The 17,166-nt window shown below is 46.3% G+C and overlaps 2 protein-coding genes across 6 annotated transcripts in view; one reads left to right on the top strand and one right to left on the bottom strand.

The window, feature by feature from the left end:
• Positions 1-1,413: 1,413 nt before the first annotated feature.
• The window catches only part of RHOQ (ras homolog family member Q), a 20,838-nt gene continuing 5,085 nt past the window's right edge, over positions 1,414-17,166 (top strand). Inside the window, exons 1-3 of one of the 2 annotated variants that reach the window (XM_084284932.1) lie at positions 1,414-1,954; positions 2,090-2,148; positions 16,848-17,012. In XM_084284932.1, coding sequence (XP_084141058.1) covers positions 1,813-1,954; positions 2,090-2,148; positions 16,848-17,012 — 366 coding nt within the window. In that variant the 5' untranslated portion in view covers positions 1,414-1,812. The remainder of the gene's footprint in view (positions 1,955-2,089; positions 2,149-16,847; positions 17,013-17,166) is intronic. The other variant, XM_084284931.1, reaches the window with a different exon arrangement.
• PIGF (phosphatidylinositol glycan anchor biosynthesis class F) overlaps positions 14,265-17,166 on the bottom strand; it is a 25,549-nt gene continuing 22,647 nt past the window's right edge. For 2 of the 4 annotated variants that reach the window (XR_014618327.1, XM_084284928.1), the window contains one exon: positions 14,265-15,504. The gene's annotated coding sequence lies outside the window, so the exon portion shown is untranslated. Of the gene's footprint in view, positions 15,510-17,166 lie in introns of all 4 variants that reach the window. The other 2 variants (XR_014618328.1, XM_084284927.1) reach the window with 2 other exon arrangements.

The following is a 17,166-nucleotide window of genomic DNA, read 5'->3' as shown; positions in this document are numbered from 1 at the left end:
TACTGCTGGGACCTGGAGTTTTCTGGGATGCTTCCTCAAGTACTGGCTTCTTCCATGAAGTCTTTTCACCCACCATGGGAAGACATTCGCCTCTGTGGTGAGATGTCACCATTAGTGGCACATGACAATTTGGTGACAAAGTGAGACACAGCGGTTTATCTAGCAGCATCACCAAGAGGATCTGGATGGAGAAATGCTGGAGTGTACTCACAGCAGAGAGTGGTAGCACAACTGATGAATATAACAATTTTGTGTAAATTTAGAGATGAAATTTAGAAATAAGTTAATAATTCAGGTGGACAGATTTATCTTTATAAAATTTGTTGAGTTTAGCCAGGTTAACACTTACTCCCTGGATCCATAGACCAAATAGGTTTTTGTTTTGTGTGTTTTGTTTGTTGTTGGTTTTATTTTATTTTATTTTATTTTATTTTATTTTATTTTATTTTATTTTATTTTATTTTATTTTATTTTATTTTATTTTATTTTATTTTTTGCTGCTTGCAAAGGCCTGGCTCCATCTCTTTTTCCCACTGCTGCTAATTCACACAAAGGACATTCTGATTCTACTTCTCATCCCATGTTTCTCATTTCCAGAAGTTTGTATACCCCAGAAATTGCTTTCCAATACGTATTTATTTTCTGTCATCTAGCTGCATGGTCAACTATGGGATTTCCATTGATTTCTCCCCTCACAGACTTCCCATAGTCTATTGGATCTTGTCTGCACGTCTCCCTCCATTACTGACCTGAATGTTTGGAATAGGCCTTACTCCTAAAGCAGTCTAGCTCTGCTTCTTCCTCACAGTGAGTGCTCTGCCTCACACGTATAGAGAGGTCTTACCAAAGCCCTAGAAAGTAAAATTTAAATTCATAATATGAAAAAAAAAGACTTTTTAGCACTCACATGCGATGCTGACGTAACGGTTGAGTTCATAAGTTGAAACTAGTCAAAAAATGTCCTTAGAAATAAAAATTGTCACAAAAAAAAGATGTCTCATAAATCCTTCTTATTGAATTGCAGTGTGTTCTTGCAGGAAAACATCTATAGAGGGTGAAAAACAAGTACAAGAAACACTCTGTGGATGAAACAGCCTGAGCATCTACAACCCTTGCCTCCTAAGGTAGATTTCATAGCTCTGTGTTGGCCGTGGGGCTTTTAGGACGTTTTATGAGGTTCCACTTGCACAGACATGCTACTCCCCGTGGCTGTGCCGTGTGGCAAGGAGATCCAAGGCGAGCATTTTCGTTTACCAGCTCCCCATCTTCATTTGCTCTCAATGTTTAGCGCAGACTAATCGGTCTGCGAGACGGAGGCATGGCATGGATGAGACCCATTTGGCTGAGATTGTGCAAGTGCTGAGGGCTGATTCTGTGAAGCAACACTGGCGATTCTGCAAGCAGCAGCACGGAGGGAGCACACTCCCCACTGACTGCACAGCCTGGGGCACCGCTACCAGGGCTGGGGACACCCAGTATGTCATGGAAGCGTGGCATCACTCAGGTTGGAAAAGGCTCGAGGCCGCTCAGCTGGGCGGCAGCCTCCCAAAACACCACGGCGGGGGCTCCCCTCGCCGCCTCAGGACGCCGCCGCCCGCCTCCTCCTCGCCCAGGCGCGGCCGCCCTCCGCCTCCCTCCGGCCCGCACTTCCCCTGCGCGGCCGCGGCCGGGGGAAGGCGGCTCCCGCCGGGCCCAGCGCGGCGGCGGCGGCGGCGGCGGATGGCGGGGGGGCCGCCCGCTGAGGAGAAGGAGGAGGAGAAGGAGGCAGCGATGGTGGCGGGGGGCCCGGCGCCATGAGGGCGGGCTCCGGCCATGGCCCATGGCAGCGCCGCGGTCATGCTGAAGTGCGTGGTGGTGGGGGACGGCGCGGTGGGCAAGACGTGCCTGCTGATGAGCTACGCCAACGATGCCTTCCCCGAGGAGTACGTGCCCACCGTGTTCGACCACTACGCAGGTGAGGGGGGCGAGGGGAGGGAAGGAGGGAGGCAGGGAGGGAGGGAGGAGGCAGGGGGTGCCCGCACGGATCGCCCCTGCCCTGCCCTGCCCTGCCCTGCCTCGCCTCACCGGCTCCGTTTCTCCCTCCTTGCAGTCAGCGTCACCGTGGGGGGCAAGCAGTACCTGCTGGGGCTCTACGACACCGCCGGACAGGTGAGACACCCAGCCGGGACTGGACTCGGGTCCTTTCCCTTTTTTCTTTTTTCTTACGGGTATTTTAGGCGATCCAAGCGGGTCCCCTGGCCGAGGCGGTGCGGCAGCCTGCGTGGCGAGGGGTGGTGGCGCTGGACGGGCCCCATTGCGCAGCCCCCCCCTCGGCTTTGGAGGAGGAACAAAAAAAGCGCCCCAGGGAAAAGGGCCCGGCCCCGGGGGGTGCAGGAGACCCCCCCCAAGGAGACCCGGAGTATATATAGAAAAGCAGCATGTTTGTTGTTTTTTTTTTTTTTTTTTTTTTTTTTTTTTAAAGTTGGGGATTTCTTACATGAAAACTTCTCGGCGTGTGAGCGTGTGGCTGGGTCTCACATGACCTCAGCGCGCTTCCCTGCCGTAACCAGCAGAGACTAAAATAATCCCACCGGACCCGTGTGCAGCTGAAGCTGTGCGTTCAGACCCAGTGCCTCCCATCTGACATCGAGCAGTTGTTGGTTGGCCAAAGCAGAGCAACTTTTCGGGTCTGCGTGCAGCCCTAAGGGAAGCAGCACTCAGCCAGTCCTTCGTGGGTTTGTGAGGCCTGAAAACGGCAATAAACCCCATTCGAGGAGAATTACAGGAAACAGCCTCATTTCCAAAAAGCTGGTAGCTGAACGGTGAGATTCTTACCAAAAAGGCTGCCTTCACTGCGACCTCACTGAGCCAAGCACAGACCAGTCCCATTTATGCAAGCTAAGTTCATCTGTTATTTCTGTCGTAGCCCTGCTTTCCCGTAGTAAATGGTTTTTCAAAACACAGCTTGTTGTAAAATGCTGCTCAAGTGTGCTACGCCACGAGGATCTAGTTAGTGCTCAGGCAAATTAAAGCATCTCGTTAATACCCATCTATTTTTCTATCATGAGCATTGGAAAATATAAAAATAAGCACCTAGCGCTAGCGTGCGTATGCACAGCTTATTTGTGGATGCTGTCTCAAACAGCTTGTGCTGACTTGTTACTATTAATGGGAGCGCGTGTTGTCAACTCTGTGTAACCTTAACTAATGTGGTTTTGTGGTATCCCTCGCTGCCTGAACGTGCTGAGTACCAAACGGGGAGAGCTTTGGCCCCCTCTAAAGCTAGCAGTGTAAACTGGCCAGTTTGCAGCAAACAGCGAGCATGTATTCCTGTTAAGCTAAGAAAAACTTTTCAGTGTTAAATTGTGTATCTAGATTTGTAAAAAGTTGAAGTAAGCTTTTTTTTTTTTTTTTTTTTTCTTGTCCAAATTGTGAGAAGTTGAAATCTTAAACTCACATTACAGCTTCTGATGTACCCAGGACCAGAACTTGCTGTCCTAACTCAGAGGAGCCTTAGCTCATGTAGTGTTTTAATGAAGCTACCCTTACAAATATGTCTGGCCTCGGCAAAACTCTCCTTTTAGTCAGTCCTACCAGGTGATACTAAAATCTTTATTGTTATCCTCACCCCAGCTCAGCGTATGGGGGGAAGCAGTGGACACCTGGGGCTGCCCATGAAAGCCTCATCCCAACAAGCAGCACGACTAAGGAGATTCTCACGGGGACCCCATGTAAAGACCCTAGACCAGCAATTTTCTTCTTTCTTTTTCCTCCTTCATCAGAGAGGATTTGCTGACAAGCCATTCTCCTAGAGCCAGGGGATAAAAGAAAGCTTACTTCCAAGTTTAAAGATTTATGTAGTTAACAGCAGAAGAGCCACGAATTGCTGGTGCCTTCTCCATGTTGAGGAAACAGTCTGCTGCATCTGGTGCATGCCTGCTGTTTGTACAGACTTTTGTACAGCTCAGATCCATTGCTGCTCAAAGATAGGGTTTCTGTGCCAGCGTACATCGGTGTTTTCATTTCTAATTCTCTCACCCCCAAATAGTTTTACTGTAAAGTACTGGCCTGGTAGTATCATTTTCTCCAGACTTGGCAGCGCACGATTACTGCGTGGCATCTGAGCAGTTCGCTGTCTTCAAAGCCTGCCTGTCCCCAGCCCTGGGCAGAGCGAGTCGGTACAGCCTGCAGGTCTCATCTCCTGGGGCACGAAGCGTGACCAAGGCTTGGACTTCTCGACTGCTCCAAATCCATGCGGCAAGCCCGTGGCAGAGCCAGGAATCGAGACCTTTTGGTTTCTAGCTGGTGCGCAGCAGGCTCGTCAGCCTGAAATTCTGACTTATCAGCCTGTGGGTGTCTGTAGCTTGCATGGTTATGTATTTAGCAACTTGTGACAGACTTCTGTTTGGCAGAGGGGCTGTAAGCTGTTGAGTTCATGACACCCAGGATGCGTTTCTAGCAAGCTTCTTCACAACATAGGCAAATCACATGTAGTAACTGCACTGAGCACGTAATGCCTCGCGTCTTTGTGTATTCTCAACCAGGAGGTTGAGAATAAATCCATTAAAGTCCTGTTTTTTCAGGTTATATATAGCAGGGGAAAATGACACAGTTCACAAGCTTCAGTCTACACGCAAACAGACCTTCCCCCCTCTGTGTGCGTGCAGTGCATCCAGGCGCTTTGGCTGAAAATACTGCGGCCGTGGTTCAGCAGAAAATAGCCAGTACAGCTGCTGGGCAGGGGAGGCGCTCGGAGCCCGTTTGGTTTTGCAGCTGCGGAGGCCGGCTCCTGCTCCAGGGAGGCAGATGGGAACTGGTCCCTGTGGTGGCCCTGCCATCCTAGGGAGGACATTCCTCGGGCAATTCCTCCCGGAGGTGGAGCAGCAGCTCCTTTTAGCCTTGCTGCTGGGCACAGCCCTTGGCTTTGGCTGGCTCTTGGCTCATCCCCTCACTCTTCCACCTGCATTGCCCAGAGCTGGGAGCAGAAATTTGCCAAAGTTTAACTGTGAGGTGCTCGTGATGCTGGTGGTTGGGTGCCTTTGGCTTTTCAATCTCTGCTTGCTGGGGGAGAGTAACTGCGTGCCAGTACAGTTTTTATGGAGCACGGCTGCCGGGTAAAATAAGCCTGGGAAGGGAACCGTGGCTCCATCAGGAGTCTGCTGACTTCGCCCTGGTAGAGCGCTTTTGAACTAGGACCAAGTGGTGATCATTTTGATCTTTCGTAATACCAAGCATAATACTGCCAGCTCTCGTGGTAGCAAAGCTTTTGGAGAAATGCCTGCAAGCATTCACAGAGGGGCTGCGTGTCCCCTTGCCATATCCCAAATGACCGGAGTAACCGTGAGGACACACAGCGTTTACCTCTAGGGGGTTGTGCTCCACGCTGGAGCCTGCTGCTTAAAGTGGCAGTCAGAGCTCATCCTCCTCTCCTTCCCTTTTGATGTGGGGTTTTCATTCGTGGTGTGGTCGCTTTCCTCCAGCACGTGCTGAGCAGGTACCTGTGGAAGCCTTGGGGTCCCGGTGTGTTGTGGAGCGAAGGGCTGGCAGAGCTGGGGGCAGGCCAGGAGGAGGCTGGAGCAGAGCAGGGTAAGACCCTCGGTGGCTTCTGAGCTGTCACCCAGACAGTAGCTGCGAAACTCACTAAGCACAACATGAGAACAAGCTGTTGCCTGGTTTCGTTGGTTCAGTTTTTGGTGGCTACTCTTGCTGCAGCTGCAGCCACCTTAATTCAGATCCGCTGATATTTTTTTGGCCATTGTAACTGAGTTAAAACCGATGTTAAAAGCAATTTTGTATTAAACTTGGTCAGGCTGCCGAAGTGTGTAAATCTAACTCAAATATTAGCGAGATCAGCGCCTGCCTTAAGGCCAGGTGTATAAACAAGTGGTTATAACTGCGAATGAGCCTGTGGGAAAGAGAGGGATGGGGGCATGGTTATTAAAAAGGATGGACACACAACTCCTAGCAGTTGCTATAAATAAGAAAGAGCAGTCATCTTCGTAATCCTTGCTGAATGTTTCTCTTGGCTGTGGCAGGTAGTCCTGGTTTAGCAGGTACCACTTTGGCATCCTGAAAGAAGCGGCAGCTGCTGGCCCTTTTGGCTGCTCTGTTGTGCAACAGGAATCCCCCCCTCGGACCACGTATGCCGCAGATACCACGCGGCCAGAGCGCCGAACGCAAACTGCAGCACGCAAGCACGGTCTCCCACAACACAAAACCACTGTGGAGTTACAATTGCTACAATCATTAGCATGATTTTGGCAATTCCGAGAATTAAACATCAGCCATGAACACTCTGCCCCATGTCTGTCCCCTCACCCCGCACCTCCCTCCTCCCACGTGCTTTCCCTTGCTCCCTTCGCCTTGCTACGGCCGGGCCAGCAGCTGCTGCGGCCGCCTGCGAGCCCGCTCCGGGCCAGCGTGCTGTCCTATGAATGTGCTGTCCTATGAATAGCTCAGCCTCAGCCCTTAGGGGTGTTGCCAGCCGTGCAGATTGAACGGCTCTGCAGCAGCAACTGGCTGGATGTAGGTAATTGAAAATAGAAACGCGCCCGGATTCCCCCTCTGAAATTTTAAGATTTCTAGGCAAAAGGAGGAAGTGATGCACGTGAGCTTACAGTCTCTATGATGACAGTTCAGTAGACAAATACTTGAGCAAAAATGGGCTTTCCCTTTGAAGGGAAAGGGACTTTTACTTTCAGATTGGCTTTTAAAAATGCTCTTCCAATAATAATAATAATCCCAGTGCCAAGCTTATGTTCCAACACCGTGTTGTGAACTGTGATTCACACCTTGAAAGCGTCACACCTTTCCTAGAAAGACAGGCAGGTATTGTGATCACCAGATGGGGAATTGAGGATGGGAAATACTGCTCTGAGTTCCCAAGAGGATCCACTGAATATATGTGGCAAACCCAAGACAGCTGTTTCTTTTTCAGAGTGTCCAAAGCCCCACAGCGTTTCTGAAGGTTGGGACTGAGTTATCTTAAAACCAAACGTAAGGGTTTTGTGTGAAAATGTAGATCCAGAATGTCTTGGCCAAGTGATTGACTACACTGATTGTGTAGTCAAGTAAAAATGTTTTTTTTTTTCTGGGTTTAGGCTGTGACAGAGTTCTCTCTGAATTTTGCTCATTTACGGTTTCTTTGAGGTACAGCGCCATGTTCCTATGCTATCCAAACACCACGATCTAAAAAGGCAATCCTGAGTGCAAGCAATAATTGTTGCTTTTCCAGTATAACGTTATTGCATATCCTCTCACCTCCCAGTTGTAAGCTGGTGTGTGTAGTCAGAGTTCTTGACTGAAATGTCTCCTTTGCAAAGAGCTCTTCATGTTTTGGTAAATATGAAAAGTCTCAAAAAAGTGCTATTTTCATTTATAGTGTAGCTCCTGAGTCAGCCTCTAATCTACACCTTCAAGCCAGACGTCATCTAGAGTACTGCCTCCGCAGCAAAGACCTTTCTCCCAATCAATTACTTGGCAAGAAACAGTGCAAAAGGACTTAAAACGTCAGCTAGGGCTTGATCCACAGCTCTGTGTCAGCAGGCACCCTACTGCTGAGCTCAGAGTGCTTTGTTCCTGTTCCTTTATTGAGAACACGGACAAAATGAACATAAAACTTAATAGCAATACCAATGTTTTGTCAGTCCTAGGCATTCAAAATAATGAGTCAGCTATTCCTATCCCCGGACCACACTAGGAGGCACCTAAAAACCTAGAAAAGGAAAACGGATTGGGAATTTTTCTTTTGCCCTTTGCTGGAAGTGGTTTTCCTTCGAGTTTTGTGTGTTCAGGTTTTCTCTGTGTCCACAGGGGACTGGAAACACCGCTCATTTAAAAGTGAACAGGATGTTATTTTTCTTCATGTAATCATCGTACTCTGGGAACCTGGGCTTTAAGAAATAATATAAAACACTGATTCCAAATCTTGAAGTTTTACTAGGAATTATAAAAAAAAACAATATTGTTAAAACAGATGCTTTGGGACAGAAATTCAGGACTTTTTTTAACCTCCAAATTAGCAGTTACGCTTCTAACAAAACTGTGGCTCCTCTAATTAAAAAAAAAAAAAAAAAAAGTGAACTGGGCCAAAGAGGAGGGGAATGACATCTTTTTACTGCTCTGTTCTGCTGCGGTTTTCTAAGCAGTCTGTTGGTTTGGATTGGTGACTGGGTGATCTGTGTTAAGAAAAATGCCTGAATGCTACGTGATGCTTCCAGCACTTCTGTAAAGGTTGTGTCAGTTGACTCATGAGCTGCTGCTGTCCTCGTCCTCTTTTAATCCCTGCTGCATCCATTTTGTGGCATGTGGGCAGAAATTCTTAGCAGTGGTCGGCACTTGCTGGTGTGTGTATCAAAATGCAGATGGCAGTGTTATTTTCCAGAGCAAGGGAGCATCTGTCAGCATCCTAGGTGAGCTTATTGCATTAGATGAATGAAACACAGACCGAATGTGCCTCAGGCAGCTCGTGCTCTAAATCAGATGCAGCCGTGAATGCTGAAAGATCATCTGTAGGGCTCATTGCCCTGGGTTGTCTGATGTCCAGTTGGGATGCAGTGCTGGAGTGAATTACAGCTGGATGCCAGGAGCAACGTGGGCATCAACGTGTATCTTTACCTGGTACCCACAGGTAGCCCAGTCATGGGCAGCGAGGTGGCTGTCGTATTCCTCTCCTCAGAAGGAGAAACCCTAGAAGGTTTCTCAGCTGCCTTAGCATCTGTGGCAGTGAAACCACTAGATGTTTTACCACGTTCTTCGATGGCAGCTGTTAGCCCTGACACATCGGGGCTTGACGTAAAATGAGATGCAGAAGGCTCCTAGGAGCACCTTTAATTCCGGGAACTTTCACCGTGATGCGTTTATGGAGTGCACGTGATGGCAAAGGTACTCTGGCAGCTTATGCCCTCTATGCAGCTGTGTGATGGGAATGAATCTTGCAGAGTCAGTGTGATGAAGTCTTAGTCTTCTGTCTTACAAAGCTGTGTTTCTCAGCACTGGACTGAAGAATGTGCTTTTGGGATTTATTTGTGAAAAGTGAAAGGGAGCGGGACCCCTGACTGACCAGTCTTTGTTGCCGTGACACAGATAACTGTATTAAACCACCTCTATTCCAAGGCTTGTTTTCTCAGTGAAAACAGACTACTTGACAGTCATTTTCTCCTGTAAAAACATACTGAAAGAATCCATCATTCCTAACAGCAGGTGCTGACCAGATCCTCTGTGCCAGGGTGAATTTAATTGTTTTTCCCTGATTACCCGATGTGAAAGAATGAAAACCCCTGGTTGTTCCTGGCCACACTCACCAAAACTGGGGTGAATTCCTTTCGCAGAGCAAGTGTGAAACTGGTGTGGGAAGAGTGTTACTCATAAGGTCAGTGACAGAGCAGGAAACCAGCACAGCACCTCCGAGCCGCAATTTCTGCTGCATAACGAGTGAAAGGGCTTGCCCACGGCAGTCACCCTGCCGCTTCCTAGGAGCTCCTGGTGGCTGAGCAACTGCCCTAGGTGTGTTTGAGTGAAAGTGTGTTCACTGGTAGTGCCTGCAGTCTGCTGAATCCATGTTAAAGATGCTAAAACACTAAGTCTTGCAGAGAAAAATCAGACTTTTACTTTCAGAACACCAGGAAGAGGCTGGCAAGCTGAAGTTACTGTGGTGATGGAGAGCAGTGTTTTGTTGAGACTGTCTAGGCAAATAGTTTAGCAGCACCACATGCCAAGATGTAGGATTTGGATGGTACTTAATCCCACATTAAGACTGGGATCAATTTTGATCAATTAAAGGCAATTTTATGTATAATAAAGGGCATATTCTGTCCTTGTCTCAAGGCTCTAAAATCCATCTTAATAGGCTCCATCTTTCAGCTGGTTATTTCTCTACACAGAAAAGCATTTCAGACGTGTAAGCAGCTGCGTAGATCTCAGATACGCCAGAAGGGAAGTTCTGTCAGAAGAAAAATCCTAATTCGCAAACACTGGGCCTTTTCAATGTATAATTCATATGTCCTGTGAACAGCCCTCCTCACAGGAGCTTAGAGATGGGTTTACATCGGTTTACTTCATTTTTAGAATACAATGGGAGAGCATTTAGCCTGTCTTCCTGCAGCCTTTTCTATAAATTAAAAATAGCTGCTGGACCCAAATCAGCCGCTTTCTGTGTTCCCTGGGAAACCTCTGAGAGCACAGGCCCCAACAGGCCGACCCTGCCTTTGGGCGTGTGGGCCACATCCCCAGAAGCCAGTGAAGGGTCTGGGGGCCTGCAGCCAGGCAGTGATCACCCTGTTTCGCATGTCCCAAAACTAGGGGCAGCTGGAGGTTGTCTGCAGATGTAGGAAATCACAAAATCAAACGTAGCAATCTGTGGGACAGGGCCTGTGTTGCAGGCCAGGCCCGGCAGCGGTGTCAGGCCGTGCGGCCTCAGGCCAGGCTGCAGCTTGCAAAGGGCTACAGAGTGCACGCAGCCTGTGCTGAAATGCTGTAGAGAGCTGGTTTTTAAGGCAGGGAAGCAATTTGTGCTTCCTATAGGGCAGTACAGCCCACTTCCCTCTCTCTCCTCCCCCACCTAGTACGTAGTAGAATCAGAAACCACAGCGTGATTCAGCCCGGCACCTGAAACCTTCCTGCACTGCTTCTGGGCAGGCAGCTGCTTGCTGGGGCTTATGGCAGGGCTGTGGCTCAGCCTCTCATCCCAAATAGTCTGGGGGAGACAGTAGGATCTGCCCGCTGGGGTAGCTGTCAGCTGCTGCTAAGTCCCCGGGGATGTGTTAGACACCACAGTTGTTATGGTTTGCTCGTTACATTTACCAAAATATTACCAGGGGCCTACTGAAATGGAAATTTCTTTACTAGGAGGAAAATTACACACACTGGAACCTTGGATAGGTTTGAAATGCACTCCAAAAATGGTAAAATTAGAGCTCGGCAATCTGTATGGACTGTATAATCTTGTATATATTTGTATTTGCAACCATCCTACTACAGAGCAGATTACAACTTGGTCTTACAGCTGGGATTCGGCTCCACAGAAAGCAGCTCGCTACGCTTGTGTGCCTCCCCGAGACCCTGTGAGCAGCGGTTGTCATTGCCCTGCGCTACACGAAGGCTGCATTCCTCTAGCAACTCCGCCTGATGTCTATTTTTGGCTTCCCCTCTAAAAACAGATGGTTGGGAGCGAGAACCTCCTCTTGTGATTGCTGTTGTAAGCTGTGAAAGCAACAGATGGTTGCTAACGCAGAGGCACAAACCCAGAGTTGTCAAGTTCCAGTTTTTCTTCCAGAGACCACTCAGGCTTTATTTTGTTCCCCTCCATCCACCTTATACCTTTTCAGAATACAAAAGAAGTAGGCTTCTCCTTTTGTTTAATAAGTTTGTCAGCATTATGTGACTGGAGATGTATACTTTACATTTCTTTCCAAGTCATTAACTTTGTTTCTGCCAAAGTACAAAGTGAGGCCTGAATTCAGGCACAAGCATGACACACCTTGCTCAGAGCCCCAGCCACTGGTGTTAATGAAGTACTGGAATTTGGTTTCTGCTGGTTGTTTAAGGACAACAGCCCACATATTTGCAAGGAAAACAGAATGATCTAGGTTCACGTCTTCTTCACTGCCTGTAACAGCAGACCTTAGAGGTGTGCACTTCCCCAAATGTCTTGGTCAAGGTGTGGGACGGTCCTGACTGCAAGAAGGCTTCTCTAATTGTTCTTCATCTCTCCTAATGGGATACAGAGACCCTAATCCCATTCCAGAGGAGGAGAAAGAGGCCTGTGGTCTCACAGTATTGAGAAAGGGGTGAGGACCTCAGTCCCCACCACTTTAACTTGGTCAAGGAAGAGGGAGATGACATAAAATAGAGGCTCTAATACTGTGGGATCACAGGTATGCCTGCACCTCTGCATTCAGTTTTCTGATAAACCAAACAAAATTATGCTTATGAGATCATTAGACTTCAGTTTGTCTGAGTTTATTTTTAAAAAATATCCCACTGCACGTAAGCTGTGTACATCAAAAGCTTTTGGAGTGCTTTGCAAAGACTAATGCATTATTAAGCTAGCAAACCCCTTTGGGACACCCTAACAGATGGGAAGATGCAAGTAGAGAGAGAATAGTAATTTGCTCAGGGCGACATATTATGTTAGTTGCAGAGTTAGAAATACAGTTTTTGTGTTCTTAACTATGCCTCCCAGCTGATATCCATGGAACTGGGCAAAAGTATTAATTTAAAATCAATTAGACAACTTGAAATACAGCACTGCATTCTGCTTTTGGTTTGAGCAAACCTTTGCAATGAAGACCAATACACTGCTGCAGAAATGCAAGGCCATTCTTAAAAGTTCCTCTATTTTTGAGAAGTTAAAGGTCAGGTAAAGAAATAGCCACATTTTGGATGCATTAAGACAAATCCACCTGAACAACCAAAATACGATGAGAAACGGTGATTCAGTACTCCAGCACAAGGCAGCAGAAAACTGGAGAGGCAGGTAATGAGTTACTCTAGCAGATGGAAAGGACATCTACAGGAGAGACTTTAAGGAGCTAAAGATACAGGCAATGCTAGATTTACCCATAGAAAATCAAAACTAGAGGGAAATGAAAATTTAAAAGTATGGATTTCCTTTCTCCACTCCTAAAAACAAAACAAAACCAACCCGAAACCAGTCCTTCCCAGCTTGCAGCTGAGAAGCCAAGTCACCAGTTCCTCCATCTTGTCTCCTTTGCCATGTCTCCTCTCTGTTAGCAGCTGTCCTGGGTTACTGCAGAGGTACTATTTAAAAAACAGATGCTCCTGTTGCAATTTAGTGTCTTCAAGGGGGTGTCCATAGATCACAGCATCATATAACATTGATTAAGCCAACATACTTGCAATCAATTTGCCTAAAGTCATTACAACTCTTACATTTTCAGCATGTTTTTTTTCTATCTGTATTTATCTGCTTCAGCAAACAGTGAACATTTTTTGTTTTAAAGTCCAGGAAATATTGGAGAACGAGCCATTTCAGCACAGTCTGGAATTTTTGAGAGCTTAGTGCATATTCTGATCCTTAGTGGCTTCCTTACCCATCTTATTTATATTCTTAAAATATTCCAGTTAAATTCTTTAAATATTTTTAATGCCTAAATATATAGGCAGTGCCTCCCCCAGTTAGATTGGAAGTTTAATTGCTGTACAGTGCCGTGTGTCCATGCACTCAAATTGGAATTTATGTTGACTGACTAGGATAATTGGATTTTTCCATTGCATTTAATTTTAGAATAAGCCACATTTATTTCCCTTACACTAGATTCAGGAAATAAATTATAATTGAAGCGATCAGATTTTTTTCCAGGCTTCTCTAATATGCAGCCTAAATTCAGGTGGTACTTCAGGTTCTTTTACCAAGTGCAGCGATACGCCAGAGAAGGCTTTCAGTTTGGATTGTTATTTTCTGGGGGTTTGCTGGGGAGCAGAAGGAGCCTTAACACACAGACGGCCCACTAGAGGCTGCTAACATTGAAGCCAGGCTCTATCTTAGGAGGATGAAGGACCAGGATAAAAAATAGCCAAGTTTTGGATGCTTTAAAACTGATGGTGTGGGGGAAAATTACATTAGAATTACCTGTCTTACTAAAACAAGCGGTGGTAGGCCATTATGAGTATCAATATGAACACACTTGTCATAGCACAGGTGAGGTTTGAAGGAGAGCCTGACAGCATTGGCTTGTTTCAGGCAGCAGCATTGGTGGGTATCGCCAAATTCTCTGTTAATTTAAGCAAGCGTCAATGCAGTGAAGTCACTGTAGCGAATACCACGTACACCTGTGGCTGTGGTACGTAAAGTATCCAATCACACTGTACTTGTCTTCAGTTTAACATCTTAATTACGCAGGCTGGACCCGCAGCTTGCCCAGTGCAGACGGAGCAGGGTATAAATCCAGAGGCGTATAAATAGCAGGGGCAGGACAGATCAGCAATCAGCACTCCTTAAAAAGCACTAAAATTGCTCACTCACGGATGAGGGGCCTGGAGAACAAGTCCTACGAGGAGCGGCTGAGGGAGCTGGGCTTGTTCAGCCTGGAGAAGAGGAGGCTCAGGGGCGACCTCATCGCTCTCTATAGGTACCTCAAGGGAGGCTGTAGCGAGGTGGGGGTTGGCCTGTTCTCCCAAGTGCCTGGTGACAGGACGAGGGGGAATGGGCTTAAGTTGAGCCAGGGGAGTTTTAGGTTAGATGTTAGGAAGAACTTCTTCACTGAAAGGGTTGTGAGGCACTGGAACAGGCTGCCCAGGGAAGTGGTGGAGTCACCATCCCTGGAAGTCTTCAAAAGACGTTTAGATGTAGAGCTTAGGGATATGGTTTAGTGGGGATTGTTGGCATTAGGTCAGAGGTTGGACTCGATGATCTTGAGGTCTCTTCCAACCTAGAAAATTCTGTGATTCTGTGATTCTATGATCACCAGTGAACACTTGGGACGTCACGTGCACTGCCAAGATGTGGCCAAACGTACAAGGATTTGTATCCAGTGGGACTTAAAAATGCTAAACTACATGTAAAAGTTTTGAAGTAAATCATGCAAAAGTAACTTGGCTTTGGGATTAGCAAATGATGAGTATTTGCCAAGAATAAACCGTCTGTCTGTAATTTGAAATGGATTAACTCACAGATATTTTAATGTCAATGGACTAGCAGGAAAACATTTTACTGGCGACAGTAAAATGTTTTCTCCGTTGCAATATTTAACGCGGTCAGTATTGTAACACAGGTGAGAGATTTTTACGAAACATGTTGTGTAGTAAAGGCAACTCTTTGGTGGTAGGCATAAATTAGGACTTTGTACTACTTTTTATTTTTTTAGGAAAACCTTTCCAGTAATATCCCGCATATGATTTAGTAGAGCTGAATTGGAGAGCAACTGACGGATCTGTGCGAGTGTTCCTGCACGCAGATTTTGTACTCTGGGGACCGGTCTAATCTGCAGTTGGGAAGCTTCTTTTAGGATTTTGATCTCCACCCTAGAAAACAGAGTGGCAACTCTGAGCAGGCTCTAAGTGAAACGTAAAGCACACACACAAACAATTGAATGTGGAATAGTTTTGAGATGCATTTGTGATTTTAAAAAAAAATTTATTTCTGCTTTCTATGATGAATAGCCATAATGGCTCAAAAGACAAGCTTACTAGGTTTTTCTTCTGAAACAGGACAGGACCCCGACAGTAGTAGAGAAACAGCAGATCTTCCAAAAGGGCTGTCAAAACGCTTCACAGTAGTTTCGGCTACTGGGGTTGTGAAATGGTGTGTCCGTGTTCACAGTTCAGCATGCTCTGGCTTACTGACCAAACTGCGGAGTGTATAGGACTGGCAGCGAAGTCTGTATAACCCAAATTGCCCAAATGGGGACACCGGAGAGTGCTGGCCAGTGGTTGCCTCCTCACTTGCGCAGGATCTCCTCTTGTGCTTGCTCCCACATGTCTTTTCTCGTCTCTTCTCCGTTTCATGCTAGCAGTCCTCTTCCCATAGCTGCTGACTTCCAGATGAAAAGATGGATCTAGCAGAAGCTGTTCTGAGGAAGAAAGTTCTCACATGTTTTCTAAATTCTACTGACACAACCTTAAAAACCTAACGTTTAATCAAAGAAGGGCTTTTTTGAGGGTGCAACTATAGGTTAATCTAGTAATGTGACAGCTGCCAAGGAAGCGAAAATTGGATTTTCTGGCTTGTTTCAAACATGGAGTTGAATTACATTTCTGTCTACATTCAGTGAACAAGTAATTCTGCTATTTGTGCGATTTAATTAAGATGGGGAGCTTACGTGGCAAAGAGAGAGGCTGCCTAGCCCCCTGATTAACCAGGCGCTGGTGTTTATTGTGGAAGAGAAGGCAGAAACCTGTCATCCTTCACCATCTTGGCAATGACAGGGCTCAGTATTAGTGACATATATTAGAAAACAAAAGTCTAAGGTAGGAATACCAGGGCATTGATTCACCACTACAGACGAAAAGAATCCTTGAAAAAAGAAGCTGGGCATATTCCCTCCTGGCCTTAGCTAAAATGTAAGGCAAACCCCACTGTCTCTCTTGCTAGAGGGACTGTGTCTGTTTGACAGCAGGGACAGTGCTCCCAAGTACCTCTTGCCAGGGTACTGTATGCACTGGCAGTAGGACTGGGGGCTTTAAATGCTGTGGCTCTAAATGACCCAAATAATAATCTTTTCAAAGCGACACGTTCTTCCCAAAGGGCATTTATGTTCCCTTGATAGTGTTCTTGATCTTTAATTCCTGTTCCTTCCCGCTGTTTGCTGAGCTTGCTTACAGAAAGCAGAGTCTGGACAAAGGAGCTCCCTTCTGATCCTTCCTTCCTCTGCCCCGATCATTAGTACAGGACAGTAAAATTTCTTAGCCAGAAAGAAAATTTTAAGGAGGAACTCAAGTATCACTTCTACATACAATCCAAAAGAGCACATAAAGTTAAGTGCATTAAGCAGCCTTTATCTAGCCTCGTTCTGTATAATCTGGGTGGCTCTGTAGCAGTCACAGCTGCTAACTTTTCTTTGGTAAAACAGATGCTAACTTCTGATCTGCAAGTATGTTTGGACTGTAAACATTTTTTTTTCCTTTAAATGAAAACTTTTTAAAGAGCAATCTTCCACATATTCTGTTACAGAGGTAAGTTTCTATCGGTTTTAACACTGAGATTATTTTTATATTTACATTCACATATACTTACTCTTATGTGCAGATTTTGTTCTCACAGCCACACTAACTAACCTGGAACAGTTGTAAACACTCAGAAAGTTTGCTTCAACAAACTTCCTGAAATAGGAGTACGGTTCCTGAATATACAGTTAATGAAATACAAGCAACAATTTAGGATTGCAGATAACAGAATTTTTCTTTCTCAGGAAGACTATGATCGTCTGAGACCTTTATCTTATCCTATGACCGATGTCTTCCTTATCTGCTTCTCAGTGGTAAACCCTGCTTCATTTCAAAACGTGAAGGAAGAATGGGTACCAGAGTTGAAGGAGTATGCACCTAATGTTCCCTTTTTACTAGTAGGAACACAGGTATATCTGTTTCTGTTCTAGTTTATTTAAATCAATCAGTTCACTGTATGATTTCTTCGGGCTGAAAGTTCACATCCAGCAGGACCTGAGCAGCACTGCCTTCTGGCTTTGCAGAACAGCACTAACAATTGCCAGAAAAGAGTAGATCTGTGTT

This window comes from Netta rufina (assembly GCF_964035555.1).
Source record: "Netta rufina genome assembly, chromosome: 3".
NCBI lineage: Eukaryota > Metazoa > Chordata > Aves > Anseriformes > Anatidae > Netta > Netta rufina.
This window is presented reverse-complemented; position numbering and strand designations above follow the sequence as displayed.